This window comes from Mercenaria mercenaria, chromosome 9 (genome assembly GCF_021730395.1).
Source record: "Mercenaria mercenaria strain notata chromosome 9, MADL_Memer_1, whole genome shotgun sequence".
NCBI classification, from domain to species: domain Eukaryota; kingdom Metazoa; phylum Mollusca; class Bivalvia; order Venerida; family Veneridae; genus Mercenaria; species Mercenaria mercenaria.
In genome coordinates this window covers 45,243,911-45,258,423 of record NC_069369.1, presented here as the reverse complement: position 1 = coordinate 45,258,423, position 14,513 = coordinate 45,243,911, and the positions used below count along the sequence as shown (strand labels likewise).

Genomic DNA, 14,513 nt, shown 5'->3' with positions numbered 1-14,513 from the left:
TTTTTATATGGTGCAAAAATTATGTATTTTAAGGTATTAAAGTTCGGGCTAGTGAAATTGGTGTCGGGCTTGGAAAATTTCCCATCTGGTAGCCCGAACGGGCTAGTGGATTCAAATCTGAATTTCGTACACTGTATAAATGCAACAAAACCTGCTGAAAAGTTATGCAGTTACTTTTCTCAAGTTTATGGAATAGCAGAATACATATTAATTAAATTTAACATGTATCTGATTATAAATTATAAATCAATTGCTATATTAAATTTTCTTCACAGGGGGGAGAGAGAATTTTATTTTATTTTTTATTTCAGTATCATAATTATATGAATTCTAATGTTTATTGTGTACACAACTGAACATGCATTGCATTCATTTTCTAAAGTTATAACTAGCATTTGGTTAGTAATTATATTTGGCCAGAGAAGGCAATGAAAGGGATAAATATGGAGAAAACTGAAAGCAGTAACTGATCAATAATAGCAGAATGCTTTAGTCCATGACTGTCAAAATTCATTGTAAATTAGTAGATGATCTCTTTCTTTAAGGTGCCAGTAGGTAAAATGTCAAGATCACAGTGACCCTCGACTAAAATATTTTATTATAAAAAAGCTGAAGAATACTTTGGCCCATGTCATCAGGCTTTACATCATAACTATCTGCTGACAATAGATGAAAAAGTTGGTGTCAGGAGGTCAAAGATAAAGGTCACAGTGACAATGAGATAAACAGTGATTTAGGGTATATTCTAACATGACCAGCAAATAACCTACATACATGTAGAGCAAAATCTATCTCGGGTTATTCTGCAATAAACCACTCGCGTGCAATGACGTCATCGGATCCAGGTGCGTAGCACGGTCATAAAAAGTAGTTACCATTTTTTCTAACACTGTTGATACTAGTATGTCGTGTTAGAATCTAAGTAACAAGTTCCCAAGTGTGATTTATTGTAGAATAACCCAAGTTTTTCGTTCTTATGCGAAACAATATATCACTCAGGCCTACGGCCTTCGTGATATATTTTTACGCATAAGAACTCAAAACCACACTTGGGAATTTTTTATTTCTTAAATAAAGCAGGAATGCCTATGTATAGTAGATGACTACTATAGTGTTTTGGCACATAGGTCAAAGTTAAAATTCAAACCATACTGAAAAATGTAATTTCCATCACTGCTAACAGTTTTGTAAATTGTGAGAACAAATGATGAAAACTTACTTATCCTAAGCAGCATGCCCATTCACGCACTGCAGTACGTGAATCACGCACAAAATATCAAATGCACGCATAAAAATCACTTGTTGGGGGTACATGCACGCAGAGGTTCGGAACTCCTGTTCAGCTGGCAAATCGCTGTTTATTTCATCATGCACTTGCCAATTGTTTGGTACAGTCTTAAATGCAGATCCGGTCCAGGGACGTTAATTTCGTTTCCATCACCTAATTCTCGGCGTAATTGTCAGCCGCATAGAGGGGTTTCGTAAGTGTTTTAGTCAGACGTCACATGGGTCGTGTGCAAAAAAAGTATGGATACAAAATGCAAAAAGGCATTTTAGCTTTTATAAACTCAACAAAAGGTTAACAGTATTTTATTTTTGGATATTTAACTGCAATTTTGATACACATTGCATATCTGTAATAGTTTGGGCATTTATTATTGATTGGCGATTTTTATCAGTCGTCAGTTGACTGTATGTTATTTCGGACAAATCATGTTCCGTCCACAAAATCGGGAATATATGAACCGTGCTGAAAACTTATTTATATTTAGTATAATATTGGGAGGGGTCCTATGATTCAAAATTTCCTATCTTAACTTTGGAAAAACATTTTAAATTTTCTAAAATTATCTCATCTGTTATACCCCACCCACGAGAGTTCTGCATGAAAAAAAAACATGTATATACAAATTTCAGTAGTTAAATAGAAAAAATTCAGATCTACCATGTAGTGTACCCCCAGATTTTGAAGTGTACCCCTATTTTGCAAAAGCAGGGGGTACATGTACCCTTAACTTTAAAAATGAGTGGGCATGCTGCCTAAGGAAACATTATTAAACAGATTACCAAACGACCTGTTACCATGGCAACATGAATACTATTTTCTGTTTTCTTTACATGAACATTACTGATGTCAAGTATAACACTGATCAGCCCTTAAACGTCCAAAAACAAAAATACTAAAGCCAGAACATGTGAAAAAGCTCAAAAATGCTAAATTTTAGCACCGTTGCCATGGCAACCAACAGGAAAAGTACACGTCTTATATTCACAAATATACTAGGCCAAGAATTCTACCTCTGTACATGATTTTAAACCGTACTTTGAAACGCTAACAAAAAACCCCCAATAAAATATTGTTTTTTAAGGAATTTTCAGTTTTAGGATTCCAAAGAGCTATTTCCCTTAGTTAGGACCGTTTTTATGACAATTCTTTTACTGGCTGATGCATGTTTGATAGCCCAATGTGTTTACATTGATATTTTAAGGAGGTAGGTTACCTTCATATTTGTATGTGCGCATGCCCAACCGGAAGCTAATGTGACGATTTACGACGACGTTTACGACAAACTAAATGTGTTTGTATATTCATTCTTCTGAAAACAAATCATGAATTTGTCTTCGATCTGTTGCTTTATGGTTTAATAATGCAGAAATAATGAATAAATTGCCGCAGAAACGCTTCAAAACAATGTTGCCTTAAATGACGTCATTGACGTCATGACGTTACGTGTCAGTTACCGCGCAAAATTAATAACTTTTATCATGAAAGTACGTAATTCTGTACATTTTCTTTATTTTAACTATTTTCAAATAACCATTATTTGCTGAAATATTTTTTATGAGTCTTTTGCTCTGAATAATAATCAATATTTTGCTTCTTTTATGTAGTTATATTGAAATGTTATGCGGAATATAAGAAAATGGATGATGGCAACCAATGTTTTTTGGAATATAGTTGGGTGAAAGGTTACTTGTTACGGCCATTTTCAAATAAAAAGTCGAGCAGTTTGATTTGTAATACCTATTTTTCAGGTTCCATTGATAATTTGTTACTTACATACTAAAACTAAGATCTAAAATTGTTCAAATTTCAGCAGAAAATTGTGGTTTCTTGAATTGAATTGATGTTACCATGGAAACGAAACCCGTGACCTATGTATCTAAATGTAAAATTCAAAAGCGTTGACACTGGTCTATTTAAGAAACACAGCTTCGGCTTTTTATTTTTATTTCAACAATATCCATGAGAATAATAGCAGCACGCTGAACGATTTTTCCATGAAAAATGGCAGACGAGGGGTACTGCTGTACGTATTCTAAGCTGTGAAATTTGTTTGAATAAATGCAAATAACACGAAAATGTAACCTACGTTAGAAATAATATGTTTTAAAGCTACATCAACTAGAAAGATAATCTTATTCAATATTTTTTTTAAAGAAATTACGACAAACAGCAAGATATAAGCTATTTTAAACATCTCTGTTGCCATGGTTACTTTAAAATTTAAGAAAAATAGGGTATCATGTAAAGAGTTTGGTATTTTGCTAATAATATTACCCAAATATTTCATGTTGGTCATTAACAGAATTGCACTGAAGCCGTCGAAAACCCCTATTTTTATACATAGTTGTTTAAAAATGAGAGAAAATGCGTTACCATGGAAACACGAGCCCCGCGACATATACATTTTAAGCTTATATTAGAAAGATAACGTGCATACCAGTAAAATTATCAATTATGCAGACTTCTACGGATATCAATGAAACTAAAATACATTGAAAAGTGTTAAATACCCGTATTTTCCTTCTTCTTTCAATATGAAATACCTTTGGAGGGTCATGTTCTTCAAATCTGGATAAAAATTGAACTTGAAGGGACAGAGACAAACGAAATTGAGATTGTAGCAGTTAAAACTTCATATTACACGAAATACAAAAACATGCTGCGGTTCAACTAATTTGAATTTACCCTTGTAACAAGGTATCCTACCTCCTTAATCAAACATTTGTAACATTAATCATTATTTTGTTTTTCCAATTTATTTAAGTATACCCCATATACCCCCAAAATACACTATTAAACGCTTTCTTTCACAACAGCACATAATGCAAGCATTAAATTTTCCGTAAACAATTGTCCTTGCAGATTTTCATGTTTATTTTTGATAAATACATGCATTTTGGTAAAAAATGGCACATACTTTATCATCATATTGGTGGGGGCCAAAATCGGCCCAAATCTTACGTACCCCTTTATCCAAAAATATGATTAAATCTTTCACATATAAATTGAATACATTTTACAATTACTGAATAAAGAACAGTGTATATTATACACTAACCACTTCTGTCCTTCAGTCCTTCATTAATCAGCTGAAGTCGAGAGGCAATTGATAAAGCCTTAATGTGAATTTTCTCTGCCAATACCTCATAAGCTGTTTTCCTTACTGTGTCTGAAAAGATAATATATATATAGGCCTTAATTCATGTTATTCTGTATTTGAAAATTTAAAGATATCCAATGGCCATCATTCACCATCATATTTTATCTTAACGTATAGAAAATCACCATCAAATGTATTTAACTTTACATGTATTTTTTTGGGCCATAATGAAACAAGAGCTGTCTGTAAGATAGTACGCTTGACTTTTCTTAGTGCTTGACTCTGAATTAGAGCTTTGCCAGTAAAAGGGGCTTAACTCAATCAAATATATAATCAGAGTAATGGGGATTGTTTCTTCTGGTGAAGCCTTTGATAGTAAATAAATATTTTAAGTTTCAAGTCAAAAGCTTTGAAAGTAACAGAGATATTGGACGTTATATAAACTTCAACCAAAAAAAATTCTAAGTTAAAAAGGGGCATAACTCTGTCAAAATTCAAACAAAGTTATGGGGATTATTTCTCCTGGTGTAGACTTTGATAGTAAATAACTGTTTTAAGTTTCAAGTCAAAAGCTTTCAGAGTAACAGAGATATTTGACTTTATCAAAAACTTCAACCAAAAATTTCTAAGTTAAAAAGGGGCATAATTCTGTCAAAATTCAAATCACAGTTATGGGGATTGTTTTTCCTGGTGTAGACTTTGACAGTAAATAATTATTTTAAGTTTCAAGTCAAAAGCTTTGATAGTAACAGAGATATTTGACTTTATCAAAAACTTTAACCAAAAAATTCTAAGTTAAAAAGGGGCATAATTCTGTCATAAATCAAACCAGAGTTATGGGGATTGTTTCTCCTGGTGCAGACTTTGATAGTAAATAACAATTTTAAGTTTTAAGTCAATAGCTTTGATAGTAACTTTATCAAAAACTTTAACCAACGGCGACACCGATGCTGGGGCGAGTGCAACAGCTCTACCGTTTCTTTGAAAAGTCGAGCTAAAAATTGTTTGTTTGTAGTGCTCTGATCCTGATTTTTGGAAGTAGGTAGGTGGGTAGGAATTTTGCATCAGAAAGGACCAAAACATTTATAAAGAAATTTTATCTAAAAAATTTTTTGGGTCAGGACTATTTTGATGGGTCGGTCGGAGCACTACAAACATTTTTTTAATTATGGCCTTGTAAGAGCAGAACAGCTACATTCATAACTTAATGTCCAGCAAAAACAGTCAAATGATAAAAAATCTTCCAGTTTTTTAGCGGTACTACACATTTAGCTATACATGCATACGGTGTGTCTAATTTTAAACTCAATCCATAGCACTGTTAACAACCATTTTAAACTTGTTTATTTTATGTTAATATAAATTATATATACTGAGTAATTGTTCACGTTTTCATGACATTTGCGTCTGGTACACCCTTGTGTATTTCACAATAGCAAAATTGTTTGAAGTGTTCAAAATGTAAACAAGTTTAAAACCAGTGGGAACTTACCCTTCACATCCCTGGTACGACCAATGATGCTGGCAAGGGTCTTTGTGGATGGTGCTATTGAAGACATAACTGCACGCCGTACATCAGCATTTGGGTCACAGTTCAACAAAAACAGATAGGCTGGAAGTAAAATAAACATTTAGCATCCAAATAGAATTTTTCCTACACAAACCGCAAACTGGCAACTTTTGCAGGAGACTCTTCAAACACTGACAAGTTCAAATATATACACTGAAATAACTAAAGTTTTTTAGTTTCGAGTTTGGTGAAATCATCATTTTTTTCTGTATCATTGAGAGGCAAAGTCAGTCAGATCCAGTGATTTAGATACCAGTTATTTACATGTCTCTTTTCATATAGAAAACATGGAAATTCTGTAATTTCATGGGAGAATAATTAAGAAATAATAAATTCCCAAACGTGGTTTATCGTAGAATAACCCGAGTTTTGAGTTCTTATACGTAAGTATATATCACGAAGGCCGTAGGCCTGAGTGATATATATTTTTTCGCATAAGAATGAAAAACTTGGGGTTATTCTACAATAAATCACACTTGGGAACTTATTATTTCGATTCCAACACGACATACTAGTATCAACAGTGTTAGAAAAAATGGTAACTACTTTTTACGACCGTGCTACGCACCTGGATCAGATGACGTCATTGCACGCGAGTGGTTTATTGCAGAATAACCCGAGATAGATTTTGCTCTACATGTATGTAGGTAATTTGCTGGTCGTGTTAGAACGCTCTTTAAGCAAAAATTTGACCTATCAGACTTCATTTGAATTTAATAAATGTGGTATGAAAGGAACATCTAAATGTTAAGGAATCTGGTTGTGCATGTTACTACAAAACCACCAAGAAACACAAGATAACATATGACAGAGAAAACATTTTTTCTGAGAAGAGATTAAATCACAAATAAAACCCCAGGTGCATAACTCCACATGCGGAACAACATTCCTGTTCAGTTTCGTGACTCCAGGCCCCGTGTTCACAAAACATTTATCGGTCTCAGCTGAGTTCGAGTTTGAAATTTTGGTATCAGTTTTACGTAAACTTCCAAGGTTAAATTCCAACTGAAACTGATCATCAATACTGAATAGTCACTTCAAAATGGTTAGTAACTTAAAATTAAGTTTAAACCCATGCTATTTAGATACAAATGACAAATAAAGTTTCATTATCAAACTCAGCTGAGTCTGAAAATGTTTTGTGAACATGGGGCCATGTCAAACTTTTCAAGATGTACAAGCAACACAAACTTTTATGCTTTTTAATGCATATTTCTGACTAGGTAAATGGTCATTACTTTGAAATCCCAAACAAAACCCCTGGTGCTCAACCTCACATGCTCAATAACATTCCTATAAGGTTCCATGACTCTAGGTCAAAAAAGTTTTGAGATATGTGCAACACAAATTTTCAGGACCTTTCAGCATATTTCTATAGAGGAATCTTACAGAGTGAAATCCAAAACCCAGGTGCACAACTTCACATGCTGTAAGAATTGGCCATAGACTTATTTCTATTTTTACTTGCTGCAAATATTATTATCACTAGCAATTTCTTGTTTTGGGTTTGTGTAACATCATACATAATATGGCAATTTCTGCAGCTTTTGATAGTGAAGGAAGACCCTAAGTTCCCCTGTCAAGCTAAATTAATTTGCCTCCACAGAGAATAAACTTCCATCAAATTGAAAGCTAAACTTTAAGTTACCTTTGATAACTGGACAATTTTCATCCGCTGGATCCTGAAGTCTAGCCATGGCTAATACAGCATGGTAACGAACCATGGGACATTTGTCCTTGAGTCGTTCTAACATACACTCGTACAGTCTGTCATATAAATCATCATCTATCTGGGCATCCTCACCAAGGTTTGTCAACAGTTTGTTTATCAACTGGCAGCATCTAAACCTTACCCCACGCTCTCTTGCACTATGTGACTAAAAACATAAAAATGCAATTACTACATTAATTTCTTTGCTATCAGGGACTACAAGGGCTGTCACTGACAGAAATTTCTGCATCAATATATCAACTGTCGAAATTCAATAATTTGCATCAATGTTTCAAAGACATTCTTATACAAAAGACAATGGCAGGAAGAAATCGATTCATTTGAATTTTACCTAGCATACTCGAAAAATGTGACAATTTTAAATTGAAAGTGAAGATTTCACCAAAGTGCATTCTTTTGCAAGTGAAAATTTTAAGCTGAATAATTCAAACTTTTAACTGGTCATCTCTATCTCTGTTTTTTCCTTGTGGGGATGTCTATTGAACAGAACTTTGTTAATAACCACAGCAATAATGATGAGACTAACTGCATAAACTGTTGTTTTTTTTGTATTCTATAGTTAGAAACTATTTATGATTGCACAAAAATATATCTAACTAGAGTTATAACTTGAATTTTTGAAATCCCAGCACTCAGCAAATTTTTTCACTGAGGATCGAAAATCCAAGGTAATTTTTTCATCTTGAGAGTAGAAAAAATTCTTACTTGTAAAAAATGCACAAAGAAAATCTGTTTAAATTCAAATCCTGTTAAAGTTAATCTCAAGATTAGATATCCTTAGGACACCGGGCACATTTTATGCAATCTTGCCAGGCATACGTATGTTTTTGACAACATAGAAAATGACGTCATTCGACCATCACCTATTCCAGAAGTAAAGAAAATGAAAGTAGACATGCTAAACTTGAAAACGGAAGTTGCCTTTGCATTGGTCGATAGTCAGGGGTCACCTCGTCAAAATGTATGCGCATGCCTTTTTTTTTTTTTTTTTGCTGCTAATGGGGAGTCAATTTTCAGCATTTTCTTACGATTTGAAAATACCTGGGCTTTAGCATGACATGTCAGCTTTTCATCTACGAAAACATATTTAACTCGGAATAAACAAAAATCCCACAGGGGTCCGTAACGTAGCAAGGATACATAGATTTTTGGAACTTTGTCAAATCGTTCTAAAGGTCCTTTCTGATGATGTGTGAAAGTGTCAGTATATGCCTCTGATGTAAGATATTTCCCCATTTGAGAGCTGCAGACCTAGACATTTCAGAAATATTTTCAAAATGAATTTTGTGTAATAAATGTTGATTCTACGGAAGCGTGAAAGGGCCATCAAACACGGATATAAAAAATCTGCCCTAAGTGGAAAACTAAGATTCTGTTCAAAGAACAAGCACAGTATAAGTAATACCGATAATACAAGAGGACCTTGAATGCCATAAATGATTTCACCTGACCATCTGACCTTAAATACATGTCAAGCTTCACAGTATCATTAAATGCAAAAATTTTGTTTGTAAAAATGATAGATCTATGACTTTAGCAAGACACAGGAAGTGTAGTGGAACTATTTGCATTAACTTGAGAACATTTTTGACCAAGTTTAGCAACCATCTATCAGGAGGTTCACAAGAACTTGTTCAAAAGTTATCCTTTTGAAGCTCTCACCGCAGTTGGAACAGGTTAAGAAAGGTCCATCAAAGGAATTTACAGACCAAAGTTGATGAACATCGGAAAATCATTTTATGAGAAGTTGTTTCTATTGACTAATCAGTCCATGTGCCAGTTTAATGGAAATTTATGTCAAAGGTCATGTGTGTCATTGCAATTTCCGCAAGATGTGCGGCGACTCCAATTTCGCTTTGATCTTGATTTCAAGTAAAGTGAGATAAAAGAAAGTGACGTTTTTGCTCCAGTCGCCCCCGAGCCGATCCCTGCATACATAAAACAAGAGCTGTCTCAATAGGATGACATATGCCCCCGATGGCACTTTGAATGAATAGTTATGGCCGATGTTAGAGTTTAGGACCTTTGCCCTATGGACCTGGGTCTTGCGCGCGACACGTCGTCTTACTGTGCCACACATTCATGCGTAGTTATTTTAAAATCCATGCATGAATGACAAAGATATGGACTGGACATGCTCATCATTGCACTATCATGAAATATGACCATTAACGTCTAAGTGTGACCTTGACTTCTGAGCTACGGACCTGGGTCTTGCGCGCGACATGTCGTCTTACTGTGGTACACATTCATGCCCAATAATTTTAAAATCTATGCATGAATGACAAAGATATGGACCGGACACGCCCATCAATGCACTATCATGAAATATGACCTTTAACGTCTAAGCGTGACCTTGACCTTTGAGCTACAGACCTGGGTCTTGCGCACGACACGTCGTCTTACTGTGCCACACATTTATGCGTAGTTACTTGAAAATCCATCCATGGATGACAAAGATATGGACTGGACACGCCCATCAATGCACCATCATGAAAAATGACTTTTAACATCTAAGTGTGACCTTGACCTTTGAGCTATGGACCTGGGTCTTGTGCGCGACACGTCGTCTTATTGTGGTACACATTCATGCCAAGTTATTTATAAAATCTATCCATGGATGACAAAGATATGGACCGGACACGAAAATTGCAGACAGACCGACAGATGGTTCAAAAACTATATGCCTCCCTTCAGGGGCATAAAAATCTAAATTCGTAAGACCTGGATCAAATCAAGGACTTAAATTATAATTGGAATTTATTTACATAAGGATAATACCTAATATATCTCTAATGTTTATATTCTGGATCATTTTCATATTCTTAATATCAGCGAAACATGTACCATACCAAGAAATCATTTACCTTCAATTAATAGAATCAGGATCTGTCAACCCTGCAAAAAAAGTTCTCCTGTTCCGGGTCACTGTGACCTTGACCTTTGACCTACTGACCTCAAAATCTATAGGGGTCATCTACTGGTAATGATCAACCTATCTATCAAGTTTCATGATCCTAGGCCCAAGCGTTCTCAAGTAATTGTCTGGAAACGGTTTAAATGTTCAATCAATAGGGGTAATCTGCTGGTCAAGATCAATCTCCCTATCAACTTTCATGATCCTAGGCCAAGCGTTCTCAAGTTATCATACGGAAACAGTTTAACTATTCTGGGTCCTTGGGACCTTGACCTTTAACCTACTGACCTCAAAGTGGAACTTGACCTGTATTTTATGTTACACCTGTGTACCAAAATTTATGATCCTAGGACCAAGCGTTCTCAAGTTATCATCCGGAAACCGTTTTAACTGTTCCGGGTCATTGTGACCTTGACCTTTTACCTACTGACCTCAAAGTCAAACTTGACCTGTATTTGATGATGTAACACCAAAAATTATTATCTAGCCTTTCATGAGTTATTGTCCGGAAACCATGAAAAACAACAACAAGCTCACTCCTATATACACACACCCCCACCCCCGCCAAACTTTGTTTGTAGGGGTATAAATATAGATCATGGTCTAACATCAGATAAAGAATGTGAGTGTAGAACACCTCTCACCGCCATCCGCCCCCTCTGTTAAATTTGACCACTGCTGCCACCACCCCTACCACTTAAATATTGTTAAATAAAAACTTTAAAATTTAAAGAATTAATAGAAATAAAAAAATAACAATTTTAAGATGATAATTATCTATTTGAATATGGAATGAATTGATCCCTATTTGGATAAAGAAGGGATTGTCAGTCTTTGTTAAAACTAGAGTTGTCACAGAGTGACGAACTAGAGTTGTCACAGGAGTGATGAATTATACCCCCACAATACGGCCTTGTCACAGAACTAAGCCAATATCAAAGCAGAATTTGCTTGACCTTTGACCTATTGACCTCAAAATCAATAGGGGTCATCTGCTGGTCATGATCAACCTCCTATGAAGTTTCATGATCTCGGCTCAAGGGTTCTCAGGTTATTGTCCTGAAATGGTTTAGAAGTTCCGGGTCAATCTGACTTTTGACCTTTTGAACTCAAAATCAATATGGGTCATCTGCTGGTCATGACCAACCTCCCTATTAAGTTTTAAGCGTCCAAAAACCGTTTCAACTATTCCGGGTCACTGTGACCTTGACCTGTGATGTAATGACCTCAAAATCAATAGGGTCATCTGCTGGTCATGACCAACCTCCTTATCAATTTCCATGATCCTAGGCGCAAGCGTTCTCAAGTTATCATACGGAAACAGTTTAACTATTCTGGGTCCTTGGGACCTTGACCTTTAACCTACTGACCTCAAAGTCAAACTTGACCTGTATTTTATCATGAAACACCTGTGTACCAAAATTTATGATCCTAGGCCCAAGCGTTCTCAAGTTATCATCCGGAAACCGTTCAACTGTTCCGGGTCATTGTGACCTTGACCTTTGACCTACTGACCTCAAAGTCGAATTTGACCTGTATTTTATGATGTTACACCCGTATACCAAAATTTATGATCCTAGGCCCAAGGAGAAAGAGCTCATAACTATGTCAAACAAGAGGGCCATGATGGCCCTATATATCGCTCACCAGAGTTGATCTGGCCTACTGACCTAGTTTTTTACCCACATGAGCTAGTTTCAAAGTTAACCTAGATATCATCAAGACAAACATTTTGACCAAGTTTCATAAAGAGAGTCACAGCTGTAGCCTTTAGAGTGTTCACAAACTTTTCCTTTGATTTGACCATGTGACCTAGTTTTTGATCCTAAATGACCCAGATTAAAACTTGACCTAGAGATCATCAAGACAAACATTCTGACCAAGTTTCATAAATACTGAGTCACAACTGTGGCCTAAAGAGTGTTCACAAGCTTTTCCTTTGATCTGGCCTACTGACCTACTTTTTGACCCCGCATGACCCAGTTTCAAAATTAATCTAGAGATCATCAAGGCAAACATTCTGACAAAGTTTCATAAATATTGGGTCACAACTGTGACCTCTAGAGTGTTCACAAGCTTTTCCTTTGATCTGGCCTATTGACCTAGTTTTTGACCTTACATGACCCAAATTCAAACTTGACCTAAAGACCCAGTTTCAAAGTTAATCTAGAGATCATCAAAACAAACATTCTGACCAAATTTCATAAAGATCGAGTCAAAACATTGGCCTCTAGAGTGTTCACAAGCTTTTCCTTTGATCTGGCCTACTGACCTAGTGTTTGACCCAACATGACCCATATTCTAACTTGGCCTAGAGATCATCAAGACAAACATTCTGACCAAATTTTATAAGGACTGGGACACAACTGTGGCCTCTAGAGTGTTCAAAAGCTTTTCCTTTGAGTTGACCGGGTGACCTAGTTTTTGACCCAACATGACCCAGATTCAAACTTGACCTAGAAATCATCAAGACTAACATTCTGACCAAGTTTCATAAAGTTTGGGTCACAAATGTGGCCTCTAGAGTGTTCACAAGCTTTTCCTTTGATCTGGCCTACTGACCTTTTTTTGACCCAACATGACCCAGTTTCGAACTTGACCTAGAGATCATCAAGACTAACATTCTGACCAAGCTTCATAAAGATTGGGTCAAAAATGTGGCCTCTAGAGTGTTCACAAGGCAAATGTTGACGCACGACGCACCCCGGACAATGACCGGTCACAATAGCTCACTTTGAGCACTTTGTGCTCTGGTGAGTTAAAAATGGTGGTTTGTAGGCAAAGTCGAATTTGACCTTTATTTTATGATGTTACACCTGTGTACCAAAAATTATTTAAATCTGTCAAGCCTTTCATGAGTTATTGTCCGGAAACCATGAAAACCAACCAACAAATTGATAGACAAGCTCACTCCTATATACACCCTCCCCAAAACTTCGTTTTGTGGGGGTATAATTATACCCCCACATACAGCCTTGTCACAGAACTTAGCCAATGTCAAAGCCGAACTTGCTTGACCTTTGGCCTACTGACCTCAAAATCAATAGGGGTCATCTGCTGGTCATGATCAACCTCCCATGAAGTTTTATGATCCTCAGCCAAAGTGTTCTCAAGTTATTGTCCGGAAGCGGTCTAAATGTTCCGGGTCACTCTGACCTTTGACCTTTTGAAAGCAAAACTAATACGGGTCATCTGCTGGTCAGGACCAACTTCCCTATTAAGTTTCGTGATCCTACGCCCAAGCTTTCTGAAGTTATTGTCCGAAAACCGTTTAACTGTTCGGGTTACTGTGACCTTGACCTTTAACCTACTGAACTCAAAATCAATAGGGGTCATCTGCTTGTCATGACCAACCTCCCTATCACTTTTCATGACCTTATGCCCAAGTATTCTCAAGCCATCATTTGAAAACCTTTTAACTGTTTCAGGTCACTGTGACCGTTACCTTTGACCTACTGACCTCAAATTCGAGCTTGACCTGTATTTTATCATGTTACACCTGTGTACCAAAATTTATTATTCTAGGCCAAAGCGTTCTCAAGTTATCATCCGGATACCATTTACAGGCCTGCTAGCAGGCCTGAACAAAAATAAAGGTTTTTATAAAGGCTCCAATCTATGGAAATAAAGGCCTTTTAGTGTAAAATATTAAAAAATAAAGAGTAAATAAAGGCTATTTTTGTCGGAATTCTCGTTGAAAACACATAATATATATAGGTATTTACTACATGTATGTGGTCTGGTGAACACAACAGCATTCTGAACAAGAGGACCATGATGGTCCTGAATCGCTCACCTGTCCCAACATGACCCAGTTTTGAACTGAGTATGACGTCATTTTTTTTCTATTATTTGACATAGTGACCTAGTTTTTGAGCTCATGTGACCCAGTTTTGAACCTGACCT

At 36.0% G+C, this 14,513-nt stretch overlaps 1 protein-coding gene across 1 annotated transcript in view; it reads right to left on the bottom strand.

Annotated features, from left to right (window-relative positions):
- LOC123547008 (condensin complex subunit 3-like) overlaps positions 1 to 14,513 on the bottom strand; it is a 166,552-nt gene that overhangs the window by 114,020 nt on the left and 38,019 nt on the right. Inside the window, exons 5-7 of the mRNA XM_053550534.1 lie at positions 7,607 to 7,835; positions 5,881 to 6,000; positions 4,347 to 4,457 (exon numbers count right to left, since the gene is read on the bottom strand). Coding sequence (XP_053406509.1) covers positions 4,347 to 4,457; positions 5,881 to 6,000; positions 7,607 to 7,835 — 460 coding nt within the window. The remainder of the gene's footprint in view (positions 1 to 4,346; positions 4,458 to 5,880; positions 6,001 to 7,606; positions 7,836 to 14,513) is intronic.